Source organism: Heterodontus francisci, chromosome 17, assembly GCF_036365525.1.
Source record: "Heterodontus francisci isolate sHetFra1 chromosome 17, sHetFra1.hap1, whole genome shotgun sequence".
NCBI classification, from domain to species: Eukaryota; Metazoa; Chordata; class Chondrichthyes; order Heterodontiformes; family Heterodontidae; genus Heterodontus; species Heterodontus francisci.
In genome coordinates this window covers 60,343,046-60,363,342 of record NC_090387.1, presented here as the reverse complement: position 1 = coordinate 60,363,342, position 20,297 = coordinate 60,343,046, and the positions used below count along the sequence as shown (strand labels likewise).

General features: G+C 42.5%; 1 protein-coding gene across 7 annotated transcripts in view; it reads left to right on the top strand.

Moving 5' to 3' along the window:
- Positions 1–460: 460 nt before the first annotated feature.
- dpep2 (dipeptidase 2) overlaps positions 461–20,297 on the top strand; it is a 64,459-nt gene continuing 44,622 nt past the window's right edge. For all 7 annotated transcript variants that reach the window (XM_068049487.1, XM_068049486.1, XM_068049485.1 and 4 more), the window contains exons 1-5: positions 461–602; positions 1,737–1,948; positions 2,860–2,986; positions 10,784–10,913; positions 12,502–12,643. In XM_068049487.1, the coding sequence (XP_067905588.1) occupies positions 1,815–1,948; positions 2,860–2,986; positions 10,784–10,913; positions 12,502–12,643 (533 nt within the window). In that variant the 5' untranslated portion in view covers positions 461–602; positions 1,737–1,814. The remainder of the gene's footprint in view (positions 603–1,736; positions 1,949–2,859; positions 2,987–10,783; positions 10,914–12,501; positions 12,644–20,297) is intronic.

The following is a 20,297-nucleotide window of genomic DNA, read 5'->3' as shown; positions in this document are numbered from 1 at the left end:
CAGTGCTGTCAATTCTAACTTCCCTTGAATGATATCCCCTTCCCATTTTGAAGTTTCTGACTCTTGCTGTGGGATGGTTGTGCAGGCACTGCTATCTGCCATACATCAGTGCCTTGCAAACTGACTATTCTCAATGTGTGACCCCAGACAGTATGGACAAGCTATTAGATTGTGGGAGGCATCACAGTCAACTCTGATCCTGTGCTCAACCCCCTCCTCCGCACCACATACATACATTCCCAATCCAGCAGGGGCTTTGGATAAGGATCCAGAATGTGAACGCTGGATCCGTTTTCCTCTCCCTGCTAGGGGCTTGAAATATACCAGCAGTCCAATGCCCAGGACGTTTCACTTTATATCCTCAGACAATTTGGGTTAACACGTTAGAGGCACTGCTGCAAGTCAGGGCTGGGCTGAGTGATGTCAGTGGAAGTGTAGGCGTTTTATACCCGCGGAAACTGGTCCAGCAGAGCCCGAGGGCATCAGTCAGTGTCTCGGAGATAGACCAGTTGCGAGCAGCAGCAGCAGCAGCGCCTGGGATAAGGTGACAGTGAAGTGGAAAACTCTTTCCCAGCCTGTGAGCGGGAGGTGGAACGGGACAGGTACAGAGGAAGCAGTTTAGGCATTGCCCAGTGATTGCGGCGCTGCGTTTAGCGAGACCAATGCTGTTAACCGGCTGCGCCGTCACTCCCTGCCGGGGACGGGGTTTACTTCTCCTGGTGGTAAAGATTAAGTCATGTATTAAACACAAGTGTCTTCACTTCGGGTGAATGAAATCTGGAGAACCGGGATTCCAGACACTTGAACAAAGTCCTGTTGCGGCACCGGACTAAAAGTTACTAAAGAGGGTTTTGCGATTTATGTCTACTGATCCCTACCCCTCAGCGAAACGCTCTGTAAACCTGTTTCATAGTTCAGGATTAAAAAGAATGGTGGCGACTTTAAATGGGACAAAATGACAGGCGGTGGACACACACACCACAGCCGAGCCTGCTGCAGCTGTTCAACGCAGCTCTTTTGTCAGTTTGCAGCACTCTGGCCTCAGAGGCAGAAGCTTGTTCACTTCCCCACTCCAGAAACCTCAGCGTAAAGTCTCGGCTGACATTCTGGTGCAGTATTGAGCCAGAGGTGCCATCCTTTGGCTGAAATGTTCAACCAAGGTTCGGTCTGCCCTCTCAGTTGGATCTTAAAGATCACATGGCACTATTTTGAAAGAGACCAGAGCAACTTTCTCCCACCTATGCTGCCCAATGTTTATCCCTCACAAAATATCGCTGAAAATATAAGGCGGCGGCTCACCACCCTCTCAAGGGCAATTAGAGATGGCTAATAAATGCTAGCCTAGCCAGCCGTGCCCATATCCCATGAACGAATAAAAAAATTACCTGGTCAATATTTAATTGCTGTTTGTGGGCACTTGCTGTGCGCAATTTGGCTGCCACGTTTCCTACATTACAGGTGGCTGCACTTCATTTGTACCTTATTGGCTATAAAGGCTTTGGGTCGTGAAACTTGCTATATAAACGCAAGTCTTTCTCCCTCTTAAGGGCCTTGAGACTTCATTAAGTTGGATGTCTGAGGGCAAGACTATCCCGCATGCTCTCATCTAATGCTCAGCTTTTCCACTCTTTTTCCCCAGACCAAAGAAAAATTAAATCATTTCCAGCAGTCCCTTAATGAATGAATCATGAATCATGGCACTTTTTTAATTCCACATTTTCTTTCTGTCCCAACAGCTGACCGGGTCCTATTATCATACAGAATGTTGTTGTTCACAGCTCGACAATCCTGAGATAAACGTTTCCTCCAACAAGATGGGTTTCTGGGCATCGCTCCACCCAGTTTTATTTCTACTCTTAATACTTTGTACCAGGCTGGTGTCCCCTAGTGAGAAAACAGTAAAGGAATTCTCCAAAAAAATAATGAAACTTGCACCATTAATTGATGGGTATGTTCTCTAGATTCACCTTCCTTACTCAGCACTCACTATTTACAAGACTGTTAATTTACAGGAGTGTAAAACATTCAGAGACAAAAAGCAAATTGAAATCTGACAACAGAAAATGTTAAACAATCTAAACTAAGTAGTGGCAATAAGACAAGGGAACACAGGCTTGAACCAGCAAAAGAGGTGGAAGTACACACTCGTGGTGATGGAGCTCATTTGGGATGGGAAGCTCAGCTCAGAGTCAAATAGCTCAGAGTCAAGCAGCCTTGTCAAATAGGGAGTCAAGGTTATGAACGATCTGGTTCAGCCTCAGACAGCGACCAATGAAAGGGATGGAGTCAGTGGCTAGGGATTGGAGTTTGTGGCAAGACCGAAGACAATGATTTTGGTCTTCCCAATATTTAGTTGGAGGAAATTTCTGCTCATCCACTATTGGATGCCAGAGAAGCAATGTAATGAATCAGAGGCAGCGGGGGGTTGAGAGAAATGGGGATGAGGTAGAGCTGAATGTCATCAGAGTAAATGCAGAAACTGACATTGTGTTTTCAGATGATGTTGTAGTACATAGATGAGAAATAGGAGGGAGCCAAGGATCGATCTTGGGAATTTCCAGAGGTAACAGTGCAGAGGTGGGAAGAAACCCCATTGCAGGTGATTCTCTTGCTACAACTGGACAAATAGGAATGGAACAAGGTGAAATCAACAATGAATGATCAACACATGAAATACCCTTCTGGGTAGAAAAATGAAGGCAAAACCATCATTTAAGAAACAATTGTGTTCAATGATGGGAGACTCTAAGTCAGAGAGGCTGAGAGTGTTAACTGATGTAGATAAACCAGAATCGAGACAATGTAAATTCCAAAGGTGGCATTTAGAATAAGCTGATAATTATTTGTTATTGCTCTTAGCCACAATGATTTAGCACTACAGCTGAGAAGACACTTTAACAACAAGCTGACTGCAGTTGACTTGAAAACCTTGACCAAGACATATACAAATATTAACAAACTAAAAGAAGGAAATGTGGGAGCCCAGGTATATTTTCTCAATTTTCTTCTTTCACTCTGCTTTTACTCTACTCCTTTTTTCTCCCCTCCCCTGCCCCATGTCATCCTGGTCTAGAAGCCAAGTGCCTGGCACATTCTGCAAGGCACAAGTTATTGAGAGGATGAAGTGGCCAGTAGAGTAGATTGACCTTTCATAATGAGCAGTACTTGAAATTAAAGGGTGCTTTGGTTGGATGTTGCTGCTTGAGGTTATGACTTGGTCAAAGCCATCACACACTTGGCTTCATGTGTTGGCATGCTGTAGTTTCAGCCCACGCTGGGACTTTTAATTATTATTTCTTCATGGGATGTGGGTGTCACTGGCAAGGCCAGCATTTATTGTCCATCCCTAATAGCCCTTGAGAGGTGGTGGTGCGTCTACTTCTTGAATACAACTGAGTGGCCTGCTAGGCCATTTCAAAGGCCAGTTTAGAAATTGCATGGTATCTAAAACTCTGAGCTCCTGAGTTACTGGTAACTGCAATCTTTGAAAACAGATACTGACCTGAATAACTGTACAATCAAGCTAGTTTCACTATGCTAAATGGAATATTCATGCTAGGTGACTAGAAATGGACAATCCAAACTCTTTCAATATGAATTGTATTTTTCATGTTACCTGAAAAAAAGATATAAACCCTAATGCTTGTATCAGCCTGACATTTTCCCCATTCTAGCCAAGCATGTGACCTTTCTGAGTGAGACTGGCCAATTTAGTTCTAAATCATTGGCAGTTTTGTGCTGTGAATTTGTACCTTCTTGGAGGTGGTTGATCACTATCTAAAGTCACTTTAATTAAAACCTTTATACTTAGTGGAAAGAGAAAGGAGATCTTCAGTCTAGCCTGGATTCAAACTGCAATCTCAGAGTGAAAGGACAACATGCAAGCTGCTTGCATCATCCTGGCCTTCTAAATTGAAGCTCGTAAATTGATATATTTTAGTTCATAATGCCCATTCTTATTGTGCTATCAGCTCAAATTACAGAGTCCTAAGCCACACATTTGACTTTTTATTGTCTGTTGAGATACCATAAGTTAAAAGTAATAGAGAATAGTTTACATTCTCTGAAGAATTTCCATTATGATTATACAAGAAAGTAGCTCACTATGAAATGATTCTAAGTAAGTACATTCCTGGAGGTAATTGGGTTATTCATGTAATGCTCATTCAATTTTTGACCAACTTGAAAAGCAATAGTGTGGTGGATTGGCAATTCAGTATAATAGAAGTATATGGATAAGGAGTGAACAAGAATTTGATGCTAATATTTTATGAATGAACCTAGATTTTTCAGTTTATTGACCTCCTTCTGTGCCATTATGACTCTATGACATGATAACAGGATCCAGATTTTACTTCACTTGAAAATGGCCTTTTTATCAATCCATATAAAGAACACAAGAACACAAGAAATAGAGGGAGGAGTAGGCCATTTAGCCCTTTGAGCTTGTCCCCCTATTCAATAAGATCATGGCTGATCTTCTACCTCAACCCCACATTCCAACACTAACCCCATATCCTTTAATTTCCTTAGTATCCAAAAATCCATCGCTCTCTTGAACATACTCAATGAGCATCCACAGTTCTCTGGGATAGAGAATTCCAAAGATTTACAACCTTTTGGGTGAAGAAATTTCCTCCATCTCAGTCCTAAATGGGTAAGCCCTCATTCTGAGATTGTGACCCTAGGTCTAGAATCCCCAGCCAGGGGAAACATCCTCCCAGTATCTACCCTGTCAAGCCCCTTAAGAATTTTAGCGTTCCAATGAGATCATCTCTCATTCTTCCAAACTCTGTTGTTAATAGTGATTAAAGATCCTGCACTGAAAGTGTATTAGAATTCATCTGCCTGGCTTTTCTCAGGCAATAATGTGCAGTGAACAGAAATATAAAAATAGTGGTGAATAATCAAGATGTTTTATTTAAAAGCAGTAGCCCATTTTTCTTAAGTCTTGAAAAATAATAGACTAAACCTTTGTTTCTGTCTGTGTAATCACATGTTTTCCCATAATGTCAGATGGCTGCCCTGGCCATGACTCAGTCAGTTTATCCAGTTAGTAGCTAAGCCATACAGACCAGCAAATCAAGGTTTGAACTCCATTAGCTGATTTGCATGAGATATGGCAGTAGGTGTGTTCCTATTTGCCTCAGTACCCCTGGGTTTGAGAGGAGTAAATTAGCCAGGGTCTTCACTCTTGGTCATTACGTTGAATCTGTGCTGAAGTCCATTTGGAAAAGAAAAGGATTGGGTTCAGTTGCAGTTATTACACTTCACAAAAAAGGGGATGATTCAGACATTGTAGATAAAGAGGATGAGTGTGAACTATTGGATGGGATAAGCATAGTTAGGAAGAACATAATAAGGTGTTTGAAAGTAGATAAATTGCTCAGCCCAGCTGAAATGCTTCGTAGGCTGTTAGGAGAAGGGAGAAATAGTGGAGGTTCTTACCGTTGTTTCCCAATCCTTTCTGTCTACAGGCATGGTACTGGAGGACTGCTAGTGTTGTACCATTGTTTAAAAAGGGAGAAAGGGGTAGACTGAGTAATCACAAGCCAATCAGCCTAACATCAGTGGTGGGCAAATTTTTGGAAAAATTTCTGAGGGACAATATTGACTGTTATTTAGAGAGGCCGGATTAGTCAAGGACTGTCAGCATGGATTTTGTTAAGGGAAGGTCTTATCTGACTAACTTTAATGCATTTTTAGAAGAGGTAACAAGGAAGGTCGATGAGGGTACCACATTTGATGTAGTCTACATGAATTTTAGCAAGGCTTTTGACAAGTTCCCACATGGCAGAAGTCAGAAAAGTAAATGTCTGTGGTATCTAAGGGCAAGTGACAAGTTGGATCCTAAACTGGCTCAATGGCAGGCAGCAAAGGATAATGGTCGATGGCTATGCTTATGATTGGAAAACTGTTTCCTATGGGATTCCACAGAGCTTAGTATTAGGCCCCTTACTTTTCATGGTATATATCAATGATGACTGTGCCCTAAGTGCCCATTCAGAACAAATGCAACATAGTATGGGTTGCTGCTCATCTGTGTGTGATAACTTCAGTCTCACCATCAGCGTCAAAAAGACTGAAGTCATGTACCAACTTGCCCGACAAAAGCAGTATGTGAAGCCAACCATTGCAGTCAATGGTCAAAGATTTAAAACAATTGACAAATTTACCTACCTCGGCAGTACCCTCTCCAGAGCAGTTCACATTGACGTCGAACTTGTTGCCAGAAAAACTGAGGCCAGCGTTGCCTTTAACAAGTTATGGAAAAGTGTCTGGGGTCTCAACAAAAGTGAAGGTATACAGGATGGTTGTCGTTCCCACTCTTGTACGCTTGTGAGACATGGACAGTTTTCTCCAGGCACACAAACAAGATACACCAATTTCACATTACCTGCTTGCTGAGACTACTCAAGATCAGATAGCAAGACAAGATTCCTAATACTGAGATTCTCCCCCTGACTGCCATGTCGAGCATCTGCACTCTGCTGAATAGAGCTCAGATAAGATGGGTAGGACATGTTGCCAGAATGACTGATGAGCGCTAGCCAATAAAACTCTTCTATGGCGAGCTAATTGAAGGAAAATGTTCACATGGAGGCCAGAAACAGCATGTCAAGAACACCCTGAAGGTCTCACTGATCAGTTTCATCATCGCCCCTGAGTCATGGGAGAACCTCGCAATGGATCACATTATATGGTGCAGTGTCATCAGCAAAGGCGTCATCTCCTGTGAACAGAACAGTCACACTGGCCAACAGGAAATGTGAGCTTTGCAAGTCCAGAGCCAAAAGCACCTCTTCTGCACCAACAATATATGTGTGACCAACATGCAACAGATCTTTTTGTGCTCAAATTGGACTGACTAGTCACCTTCGTACACATTGCACCTGAAACCTAACTCAATAAATTCTAGTTGATGTCATGGTCATTTTCGACTACGAAGGATGAAGGCACCAATGTATCAATGATTGGGACTTGAATGCAGGTGGTGTGATTAAGAAGTTTGCAAATGATACAAAACTTGGTCATGTGGTTGATAATGAAGAAGAAAGCTGTAGACTGCAGGAAGATAGCAATAAACTGGTCAGGTGGGCAGAAAAGTAGAAAGTGGAATTCAATCTGGAGAAGTGTGAGATGATGCATTTGGGAGGACAAAAAAAGGCAAGGGAATATATAATAACTGCTAGGTTTTTAAGAAGTGTGGAGGGATTACAAAGGTACCTTGGAGTGCATATCCACAAATCTCTGAAGGTAGCAGGACAAGTAAATAAGGTGGTTAAAGAAAGCACAAGATATTTTCTTTTATTAGCCAAGGCATAGAATATAAGAGCAGGGAGGTTATGTATAAAACAGTTAGGCCATAGCTAGAGTACTGCATACAGTTCTGGTCACCACATTACAGAGAGGATGTGTTCCCACTAGGCAAGGTACAGAGGAGATTTACGGGGATGTTGGCATATATGGAGAATTTTAGCTATGAGGAATGATTGGATAGACTGGGGTTGTTTTCTTTGAACAGAGGAGGCTGAGGGTAGATTTAATCAAGGTGTATAAAATTAGGTAGTGCTCAACCCAGCGGTCCATCTGTTTGCGTTGGTCAGTGATTATGTCCCCCGATTTAGATTTGAGGGGGGTGATCTTCTTGATGGTTGGCCCAAGAGCTCTCTTCATGCCATCATACATTCCTCTGATGTTTCCGGTGTCTGAGGCCAGCTGAATATGACTGCATAGGTGTTGCCAGTAGTCGTTTGCGCAACGCCTAGCTGTTCTTTGTGCAGTACTTCTGGCTGCTTTAAGTGCTGCGGATGTTAAATCGCTGGGGGCTTTCTTGTAGTTCAAAAGTGCAATGCGCTAAGCGGCTATGACAGGTTCCAGCTCTTCATTATGAGATTGAAACCAGTCTGCATTTCTCTTCGCACTTTTGCCGTAGGTGGTCAAAGCTGACTCATAGATGGCGTCTCTGATGTGGGCCCACTTGGTCTCAGCATCCCCTGTGGGAGTGTTTTGAAGGGCTGTTACAAGTGAATTTAGAAATTTTTGTAACAGCTGTGGGTGAGAAATTCTGCTCGTGTTGATGCGCGGGTGGCCCTTCTGCTTGGAATGATGCAACTTCTTTGGTCTGAGTCTAACCTTGCTGCACACCAGGGAGCACTACCTAGAACTGTACTCCAGGGAGAATGCTGTCACTGAGACTGCCCTCAATGCAGCCCAGCCTCTACCAGTCATGGATGAGCTGGACATACAGCCAACCAAATCGGAACTCAGTGATGCCATTGATTCCCTAGCCAGCGGAAAAGCCCCTGGGAAGGACAGCATTACCCCTGAAATAATCAAGAGTGCCAAGCCTGCTATACTCTCAGCACTACATGAACTGCTATGCCTGTGCTGGGACGAGGGAGCAGTACCCCAGGACATGCGCGATGCCAACATCATCACCCTCTATAAAAACAAAGGTGACCGCGGTGACTGCAACAACTACCGTGGAATCTCCCTGCTCAGCATAGTGGGGAAAGTCTTTGCTCGAGTCGCTCTGAACAGGCTCCAGAAGCTGGCCGAGCGCGTCTACCCTGAGGCACAGTGTGGCTTTCGTGCAGAGAGATCGACTATTGACATGCTGTTCTCCCTTCGTCAGATACAGGAGAAATGCCGTGAACAACAGATGCCCCTCTACATTGCTTTCATTGATCTCACCAAAGCCTTTGACCTCGTCAGCAGACGTGGTCTCTTCAGACTACTAGAAAAGATCGGATGTCCACCAAAGCTACTAAGTATCATCACCTCATTCCATGACAATATGAAAGGCACAATTCAACATGGTGGCTCCTCATCAGAGCCCTTTCCTATCCTGAGTGGTGTGAAACAGGGCTGTGTTCTCGCACCCACACTTTTTGGGATTTTCTTCTCCCTGCTGCTTTCACATGCGTTCAAATCCTCTGAAGAAGGAATTTTCCTCCACACAAGATCAGGGGGCAGGTTGTTCAACCTTGCCCGTCTAAGAGCGAAGTCCAAAGTACGGAAAGTCCTCATCAGAGAACTCCTCTTTGCTGACGATGCTGCTTTAACATCTCACACTGAAGAATGCCTGCAGAGTCTCATCGACAGGTTTGCGTCTGCCTGCAATGAATTTGGCCTAACCATCAGCCTCAAGAAAACGAACATCATGGGGCAGGATGTCAGAAATGCTCCATCCATCAATATTGGCGACCACGCTCTGGAAGTGGTTCAAGAGTTCACCTACCTAGGCTCAACTATCACCAGTAACCTGTCTCTAGATGCAGAAATCAACAAGCGCATGGGTAAGGCTTCCACTGCTATGTTCAGACTGGCCAAGAGAGTGTGGGAAAATGGCGCACTGACACGGAACACAAAAGTCCGAGTGTATCAGGCCTGTGTCCTCAGTACCTTGCTCTACGGCAGCGAGGCCTGGACAACGTATGCCAGCCAAGAGCGACGTCTCAATTCATTCCATCTTCGCTGCCTTCGGAGAATACTTGGCATCAGGTGGCAGGACTATATCTCCAACACAGAAGTCCTTGAAGCGGCCAACATCCCCAGCTTATACACACTACTGAGTCAGCGGCGCTTGAGATGGCTTGGCCATGTGAGCCGCATGGAAGATGGCAGGATCCCCAAAGACACATTGTACAGCGAGCTCGCCACTGGTATCAGACCCACCGGCCGTCCATGTCTCCGTTATAAAGACGTCTGCAAACGCGACATGAAATCGTGTGACATTGATCACAAGTCGTGGGAGTCAGTTGCCAGCATTCGCCAGAGCTGGCGGGCAGCCATAAAGACAGGGCTAAATTGTGGCGAGTCGAAGAGACTTAGTAGTTGGCAGGAAAAAAGACAGAGGCGAAAGGGGAGAGCCAACTGTGCAACAGCCCCAACAAACAAACTTCTCTGCAGCACCTGTGGAAGAGCCTGTCACTCCAGAATTGGCCTTTATAGCCACTCCAGGCGCTGCTTCACAAACCACTGACCACCTCCAGGCGCGTATCCATTGTCTCTCGAGATAAGGAGGCCCAAAAGAATAAAATTATGAAGGGCATAGGTAGAAAGGACCCATTTAATTTAACATCGGTAACCAGGGGGAATTGTTGTTTTAGCCTTGGCCCCAAAGGCATCTGTCCCCATTAGAGAGTTGGTAATGTATAGTTTGAGGGTTACAACTTCGCAAGCGCGGGGCAAAGCGAGGAGGCAGGCCTCCATGAACTACCACAGCCAGTACGGGGAGTGAACCAGCATTGTTGGTGTCTTTCTGCTTCACACTCTTACCAACTGAGCTAACTGACCCCCATATTTAAAGTAATTCGTAGAGGATTAGAGGTGAGTTGAGGAGAATTGATTTCATCCAGCTGGTGGTGGGGGTCTGGAATTCACTGCCTGAAAGGGTGGTAGAGGCAGAAACCCTCATGGCATTTAAAAAGTACTTGGATTTGAAGTGCCATAATTTATAAGTCTACAGAACAAGAGCTGGAAAGGGGATTAGGCTGGATGGCTCTTTTTGGCCGACACAGACAAAATAGGCCAGATGGCCACCTTCTGTGCCATATATTTCTATGACTATGGAACAGAGATTGTAGAGGCGACTGAAGACAATGGCTTCAGTCTTCCTACTATTTAATTTCACAGCTTTTCCAAGGTATTTCCTCTACACATGCATCGCTCGGGGGGAAAAATGTTTCTTTTTATCTTTCATCTTGCTTGAACCTTATTATTTTCAAAAGTCATGATGCATGCATTAAATACAACATTGTTTCAATATTCATTACAGTTGTGGTCTGCATATGTACTGTGCTCAGCCCAAAACAAGGATGCTGTTCGCCTGACCCTGGAACAAATAGATGTCATCAAACGGATGTGCAGGAAGTATCCAGAATTTGAGCTGGTTACTTCTTCAAAAGGTACCAGTTAAGAACATTTCAATAAAGTTCATCTGGAAATTTAACATTTATGAATTTATGTAAACGATAAAGAATATTGATAATTTGTTATAAAAGCAAAATACTGCGGATGCTGGAAATCTGAAATAAAAACAAGAAATGCTGGAACCACTCAGCAGGTCTGGCAGCATCTGTGGAAAGAGAAGCAGAGTTAACGTTTCGGGTCAGTGACCCTTCTTCGGAACTGACAAATATTAGAAAAGTCACAGATTATAAGCAAGTGAGGTGAGGGTGGGGCAAGAGATAACAAAGGAGAAGGTGTAGATTGGACAAGGCCACAAGGTCATGGAGTAAAGGCAGACAATATGTTAATGGTGTGTTGAAAGACAAAGCATTAGTACAGATTAGGTGTTAACGGACTGAATATTGAACAGCAGCAAGTGCAAACCTGAAAACAAAACAGTGGGTAAGCAAACTGAACAAACTAAGATTGTAAAAAATGTAAAAAAGAAAAAAAGAAAAAATAACTAAAAATGAAAGTAAAATGGGGGGCTGTCATGCTCTGAAATTATTGAACTCAATGTTCAGTCCGGCAGACTGTAGTGTGCCTAATCGGTAGATGAGATGCTGTTCCTCGAGCTTGCGTTGATGTTCACTGGAACACTGCAGCAATCCCAGGACAGAGATGTGAGCATGAGAGCAGGGGGGAGTGTTGAAATGGCAAGCAACTGGAAGCTCAGGGTCCTGCTTGCGGACTGAGCGGAGGTGTTCCGCAAAGCGGTCACCCAGTCTGCGCTTGGTCTTCCCAATGTAGAGGAGACCACATTGTGAGCAGCGAATACAGTATACTACATTGAAAGAAGTACAAGTAAATCGCTGCTTCACCTGAAAGGAGTGTTTGGGGCCTGGGATAGTGAGGAGAGAGGAGGTAAATGGGCAGGTATTACACCTCCTGAGATTGCAGGGGAAGGTGCCATGGGATGGGGACGAGGTGGTGGGGGTAATGGAGGAGTGGACCAGGGTGTCGCGGAGGGAATGATCCCTTCGGAATGCTGACAGGGGAAGGGAGGGGAAGATGCGTTTGGTAGTGGCATCACGCTGGAGGTGGCGGAAATGGCGGAGGATGATCCTTTGGATATGGAGGCTGATGGGGTGGAAAGTGAGGACAAGGGGAACCCTGTCACGGTTCTGGGAGGGAGGGGAAGGGGTGAGGGTAGAGGTGCGGGAAATGAGCCGGACACGGTTGAGGGCCCTGTCAACCACAGTGGGGGGGAATCCTTGGTTGAGGAAAAAGGTCATATCAGAAGCACCGTCATGGAAGGTAGCATCATCAGAGCAGATGCGTCGGAGACAGAGAAACTGGGAGAATGGAATGGAGTCCTTACAGGAGGTAGGGTGTGAAGAAGTGTAGTCGAGGTAGCTGTGGGAGTCGGTGGGCTTATAATGAATATTAGTAGACAACCTATCCCCAGAGATGGAGACAGAGAAGTCGAGGAAGGGAAGGGAAGTGTCAGAGATGGACCATGTGAAGGTGAGAGAAGGGTGGAAATTGGAAGCAAAGTTGATAAAGTTTTCCAAATTGATAATTTGTTGATTTCTTTAAATCTAGGCATTAACAAAACTGAAAAAATAGCTTGTCTAATCAGTATTGAAGGAGGACACTCAATTGACAGTAGTTTGGCAACCTTAAGAATGTTTTATGAACTTGGAGTACGCTCTATGTCTTTGACGCACAACTGCCACACTCCATGGTAATAAACTTTGTTACATATCTTTTATGCTGTGGTGTGAAGGGGGGGAATGATTCTTTTGTGCTCAAATTGGAGAATGTCAGTGGTGGAATCCACTGTCAGCATTGAGTAATCCCAGGTCATATGTGGCATAAAACAGATGTGGAGGTAAGCTCCTCCTAAAAAGAAACAACAAGCTACGTTAACTTGAAACTCATAAAATCACCGAGACTGAATTTATTTCCATTTTTTTGAATGTGAATTGAAAACAGATTTTGCCAACTCATGGGTAGATTTGTACTGTAGGCTTATACTGGGAACTAGGTTCAGATTATTTTTCACAGGATTCTTATGGCTCTCAGAGATTAGATATTTTTATTCCAGTTGTCTGGGTTGAATTTACAATGACTCATTCCTTCCTGACCAATCCCAATGGAAAATCTCAGTTCTCTTGATTACACACAGGTAACACACACAATACAAAGGCTGCAGAAGACCATATGTTACAGTTGCTGAATTCAGTCACAACCCTTTGGATCTTCACTACCTTCCTGACAATGGTCCCACTTTTTAAGCTCATCTTAAAGGCCACTGCACTATGTCCTCCATAACCTTCATTCTTGGTTTTACCTTAACTTACATCAGCTCAGCATTCCAGAAAGTGGGTCTTGTGACAAGAGCTGATCTCACAAGTACAGAAAAGGTCAACATATTGTCGCCAAGAGATATATGTATCTATTAGAGGATTAAAGCTACTTAAGGCTGTCTTGTCTGACAAAAATTGGCATAGTCTTGAAGATTTAAGCTGATTTGTTGACAGAGTACAGATATTACCTATTCAAGACATTCTGAAGAAGACCTGTTTTTTAAGTACAAAATGGAGTTCTGAACATAAAATGCATTCTTTAATAGGATGTTTGCTGCTGGCATTCCTATCCGGTTATGCTAAAAGGCAGGTTTAAATAGGTTTTGATCCAGCAGACTTTGTGCATTATTGTGATGGAAACCACACCTGCCAAAATAAGACACATTAATTTCATAGTATGGAACATTATTTTTGAACTGTTACTGGACTTGAAATAACTTGTTTAAAAGACCACAACAGTGGCTGAAAACATGGCTGCACATTTGCACTCTAAAGGACAGTTGCATGAAGAAGACAATACTGCCTGATTCAATTAGCCAGATAGGTTTTGTCAATAGTGACGATCAAGAGACATTGAGAGTCATGGATCCAGCGACCAGCATTCCACCACATCCCCCGCCCCACCCCCACCACTTTGAGAGTGTCTGGTAAGCTTAGTGGAATCCACAAATCCTGCAGGTGAGGCTGCTCCACACAAGTAGCTAGTCACATTACTAAGCTGCTGGCCAACCTGGGGTTTTTTGAATTGTGCTTGACACAGAACAGTTTGGGAAGATACTGCAACTGAACTTCAAGAAGAGAGCATCTCTCTCTCTCTCTCTCTCTCTCTCTCTCTGTCACACGCAAAGATCCAGGGACTCACAGAAGTAACTTAAGCCTCAAGACAGAAGACCAGCGAAACAAGTTTGAAAGTATGCACTGGGCCCCAACGAGAACTGCAAGACTTAACTTCAATCAAAAACTTTATATCCAATACAAAGCCAATAACTAAATTCCATCAATTACTTATAACATTTCCCCCTTAATTTTTTCTCTTCATCTGTCTCTATTTGTGTGTGTGTTTATTGCGTATGTATGCTAGCATGGTCGTGTTGCATATTTTTAGTAGTTTTAACTGAGTTAGAGTTTTAAGGTTAATAAACATGCACCTTTCTTGTTTAAATCTGAGAAAACCTGCCTGGTTGATTTATTTGCAACACAATTAGAGAGCATTGAGCAAGGACTCACTGAGGGGGAAGCTATAAACACTGTGTTTTAAAAGTTAAACCCTGTTCTGGCCAAATCAGAAAAAGGACGAGAGGGGAGCCCTAGACCCCTTCTTCACCTGGTCGTAACGATTATACTTTCCATTTTTAACACTCAGTGACAGAGCACAAGTGAAAACCAACCAATTGAGAACAGGATTACAGATGACGTTAATGGGAGAAGTGCCTAAAATTTGAAAAAAAAACTGGATCCTATAATGAGATACTGGTCAATAGCTGGTTTTATTTCTGCCAAGAAAACGTGAAAAAGAAAACAATGAGGCTGTAATTCTCCCAAACAATCACCTTTACACTGACCAGCTTCCTTCTCTGAGCATTACCACTTGCTTGTACCACTGACATTTGAAAGAACGATGAAAATGGTATCTCACAGCAGCTCTAGATTCATTGATACTGGCGGGCCAAATTGACAAGAGAGATTTAGTGACACCATTCCATGCACAACCAGGATGAAAATCTAGTTCACATCGGCTTGAACATCTGATGAGGTTATTATGCATTTCAAGAACAGTGTATAAGGCTGGAACAATAGACAGCTGTTGCTAATCTCCCAACTATTTCATTTTTGATTGATTATGATGTTATATCTGCTGTAGTATGAATTACTTGTTCATCTGTTTCAGTTATTGTTGGTTGGTAGTGAAATGTTGGCTAGGACACTCCTGTTCTGAATGATTGTATTGTATGATGATAGGAGAGAAATTGTTAGCATGCTCAGTAGAAGGACGTGCCCATTTCTGTTCACAAATTTTACAATAGGATTATCCTGAGAAAAACAAAAGAAGAATACAATTAAATGTATAAATTCAGAAAAGAAAAATATTCTGATATATAAAATTAATAAAACCACAATTGTTAAATCATGTTTTTGAGTAACACCTTTCACCACAGAAAATATTCATTTTGCTTCTGTTCTGAAAAATATGTGTTTAATTTCTGGTCCAGTAATGGAATGGGTGAATTCATTAAAAACTCCAAGATCAATAATGAAGTTTTTTTTTAAACTGAAGTAATTACGTTACTGATAGAGTAAACATATATAATATAATTCAGCCAAGAATACTTGAAGAAATCAGAGTACAAAGAGGGAGTGGGCAACTCTGGCAGAGATTATTTTTACATTTCATTGGGCACCAAAAGGTACCAGAAAACAGAATAGTTACTCTTATTGCGGTTTGTAAAAACAAAAAGTTTGGGAGAATGATTCTGGAAATTTTACATCCAGTCTCATATTTATAGTACAGTCTCTCAGGAGGCCATTGAATGGATAGCCAAACAGGACATCCCATTATAAGTTTTCCCTGTCAGGTCATACAAAAGTAGGAGTGGAGTCTGTTTGCGGAAAAATGCGATTGAAACGTATCTAGCAAGTAGAAGCAACAAATCTGAAACAAAAATCCAAACCAACCAAAAGCTGTGTAACAAATGTACTTAATAGTTTTGTGGATGTGGCAAAATTGGTCAATGACACTGTGGTGATTATTAGTGTAACATGACTTGTAAAAAGCATTTGGATTAGGAAATTTACAATTTCAACACAATGAGTCCTGAGACTTCAACTTAAATTGAATCTGCAAGCATTTCTATTGAAGAACTTGGTACAGAGGCAGAGCTCAAAAAGAATAAACTTGCATATAGAGCAACATTCACATCCTCAGGGTGCCCCAAAATATGTCACAGCCAATTAATTATGCTTGAAGTATAGTCACTGTGGTCATGTAGGCAAACAGAGCAGCACGGTCATTGCAAACAGCAAATGAATGAATAGCCAGATAATCAATTTTGGTAATGTTGATTTAAGGATAAATATCGATCAGGGCACAGGTGGACCTCTCTTTGCATCTTCAGATGGTGCTATTTTATACCCATGTCAACAGGAAGATGGGATTTCTATTTAATATTTCACCTGAAGTCTGCACCTTTGACAATGTAGTATTCGCTCAGTACTGCACTGAAGTATACTCCTACTTTATGAGCTCAAGTCCTGGAGTAGAGCTTAAATCTGCAACCTTTCAACAAAGAAGCAAGACTACTACCACTGAGAAAGCTGTCATTAAAGCTATTGTTGGTTCCTGCAACTCCACAAATTGATTCCGTTTCTATATAAGCTTTTTGCACAACATGCTTTCATAGAAATACCAATGATATTGTAAGTGAGTTTTGCAGTTCATTGAGAGTTGCCATTCTGGTTGTAATATACTTCTGTTTCAAAATAATACTTGTAGAATGTATTGTTAGATGTCTACACAACCCATTAATATTTTTAAAATATATATATTCTGCAGACACAATGGGTCGATGTTCTGATTTAATGTCAGGTGGTAAGTAACAGTCTAAATGTTAAGGATACTTTGGTTGTATTAATGCCAGTTCACACAAAGAAGTGAATGTTTTATTCTAGCAGAGAATTTCAGCAGTTATGGACCGCTGTAATTAAGTTGCATTGAAAATTCTGCAGCTCAAAATCCTGAACGGCACCAATATGTTCTACAACAGTATGTTGCTAGTCTGAGAAAGGAGGCACTGCTGGACCTGGTTCTTGGGAATGAGGTGAGCCAAATGGACCAAGCATCAGTAGGAGAGCATTTAGGGGATCGTGAACCTTGTATCATAAGATTTAGGCTGACTATAGAAAAGGACAAAGAGCGATCCAGGGTAAGAATAATTAACTGGGGGAAAGCCAACTTCAATGGGCTAAGACTGGAGCTGGGGTGAATAAATTGGAGTCAACAGCTGGCAGGAAAACTGGTAGATGAACAATGGGTTACCTTCAAAGACACAGTTAAGATATGTTCCCTCGAAAGGGAAAAGTAAAGCAAACCAATCCAGTGTTCCCTGAATGACAAAAGAGGTAGAGATTAAGTTAAAGAAGAAAAAGTGTGTTTATGACAGATGCCAGGTAAATACTATTGAGAACCAGGCTGAATATAAAAGGTCCAGAGGGGATGTGAGAAAGCAAATAAGAGAAGCAAAGAGAAAGCATGAAAAGAGACTGGCAGCTAGCATTAAAGGAAATCCCAAAGTTTTTTATAGGCATATAAATAGTAAAAGGGTGGTGAAAGGAAGAGTGGGGCCGACTAGGGACCAGAAAGGGGATTTACACATGGAGGCAGAGGGCATGGCTGAGGTATTAAATGAATATTTTGCATCTGTCTTTACCAAGGATGAAGATGCAACCCAGGCAATGTTGAAAGAGGAGTTAAGTCAGACACTGGAAAGCTTTAAAATTAATAAAGAATTAGTAGATAGGCTGTCTGTACTTAAAGTGAATAAAATGCCAAGGCCAGATGAGATGTATCCATGGATACTGAGGGGGGTGAGGGTGGAAATTGCGGAGGCACTGGCCATAATTTTTCAGTCTTCCTTAGACTCAGGGGTGGTGCCAGAAGACTGGAGAATTGCAAATGTTACACCCTTGTTCAAAAAAGGGTGAAAAGATAATTCCAGCAACTACAGGCAAGTCAGTTTAACTTCAGTGGTAGGAAAACTTCGAGAAAAAATAATTAAGGGATCAGTGTTGGGACCCTTGCTTTTCCTGCTCTATATTAATGACCTAGACCTTGGTGAACAGGGCACAATTTCAAACTTTGCAGATGATACGGAACTTAGAAGCATTGTGAACTGTGAGGAGGATATTGTAGAACTTCAAAAGGACATAGACAAGTTGGTGGAATGGGTAGACAGGTGGCAGATGAATTTCAATGCAGAGAAATGTGAAGTGATTCATTTTGGTGGGAAGAACATGGAGAGACAATATAAAATAAAGGGTACAATTCTAAAGGGGGTGCAGGAGCAGAGGGACCTAGGTATATACGTGCATAAGTCATTGAAGGTGGCAGGACAGGTTGAGATAGCAGTTAATAAAGCATACAGTATCCTCGGCTTTACTAATAGGGGTATAGAGTACCAGAGCAAGGAGGTTATGTTGAACTTGTATAAGACACTAGTTCGGCCTCAGCTGGAGTATTGTGTCCAATTCTGGGTACCGCACTTGAGGAAAGAGGTGGGGGCATTGGAGAGAGTACTGAAAAGATTCACGAGAATGGTTCCAGGGATGAGGAACTTCAGTTATGAAGATAGATGGAGAAGTTAGGACTGCTTTCCTTGGAGAAGAGAAGGCTGAGAGGTGATTTGATAGAGGTATTCAAAATCATGAGGGGTCTGGACAGAGTAGATAGAGAGAAACTGTTCCCACTCGTGAAAGGTGCAAGAATGAGAGGGCACAGATTTAAAATAAGAGAAGCAAACGTGACATGAGGAAAACATTTTTCACGCAGCGTGTGGTTAAGTTCTGGAATGCGCTGCATGAGAATGTGGTGGCGGCAGGTTCAATTGAAGCATTCAAAAGGGAATTAGACAGTTTAATGAAAAGGAAGAATGTGCAGGGTTATGGTGAGAAGGCAGGGGAATGGAACTGAGTGAGTTGCTCTTTCAGAGAGCTGGTGTGGCCACGATGGGCCAAACGACCTCCTTCTGCGCTGTAACGATTCTGTGATTCTGTGTTTCTATGTTACTTTCCAAAATAGTACGTGACCCCTGCACTTGGGTTCGTGTCTATATGGTGATTCCCATACACATTTGCAGTCATCGTGCTACATTGAACTCATAGAATCAGAGATTGGTTACAGCAAAGGAGGAGGCTATTCGGCCCATCGAGCCTATACCGGCTCTCTGCAAGGGCAATTTAGCTAGTTCCGCTCACCCATAGAAATCATTGGTACTTGTCATTAAACTTGCTGTTTGTGGTGTGTGTTTTTGGACTCCAGGTGATCAGGACAATGTAAGTAAGAAAAATCAATGGATGGAAGACATCCAGCAAATGGTCACTGTGAGTGCAAATGAGCTGCCTGTGTCCCTTTCACTAATGTTAGGATTGATTATTATTGTAAAGTAAATCTATACCCAGTTCTTTTACAAGTTCTTTTTCTTTAGAACTAGGAAATGACCATGACTATGGATAGTTTCAAAATTCAATTTATTGGTCAATTTTAGTATTTAGGCATACGATGAGTAACTTACAATATTGTGGCTGAAAGTTCCTTTTACTTACAATCCACAACTCATATTCAATACATAGCTGAATGTGTCAGTCAGTTGATCATACTGCTGCTTCTTGTTCCTCTTCCTGTCGACAGTACGGGCTAGCAGCAATCGTTCTTGTCTTGCAAGTTTTATACCCACAGTGGGATATACTGGAATATTCCTTTCGAGTGAGACGGGTGCTGATCAGTCACATACACATTGTCTATCTGCTTTCTCCTCCAATTTCCAATTTTTTTTGATATGGCAAGCCTGAGTATTCTTTGTAGTTTCAACACCCCCAAAGTTCTCAATTCCTTTTTGTTTCTCTTATTATCGAAATAGGTGCCCACAAGTCTCGAACAGTTATGGCATGCCGATGGACATAACACTTTTGCTCATCAGCAGTTTCATCTTGCACACAAACACAATGTGCTGATCGCAAGGTTGATTGACTTATGAGGCAAATTCAGCAACTTTGCTTATCAGCAGTTTAATCCTGCAGGCAACATCCTGTTCTGATCACCAGGTTGATTGACTTACAAGCCAGACAGAATGTACTTGCTTCTGATGTCAGGCCTCCTTGCAAGGCCTTCTGGATCTTTTGGTCAAATCATGCCTGGTTTTGATTGGTCAGGTAGCACTCGCAAGTTTTGGCCAACCAAACTTGATTGTGGCTCCATCTTTTATATTATTCATGCATCATGTGACATTGTCTTGTATTTTAACCCAAACTGCAGCTGGA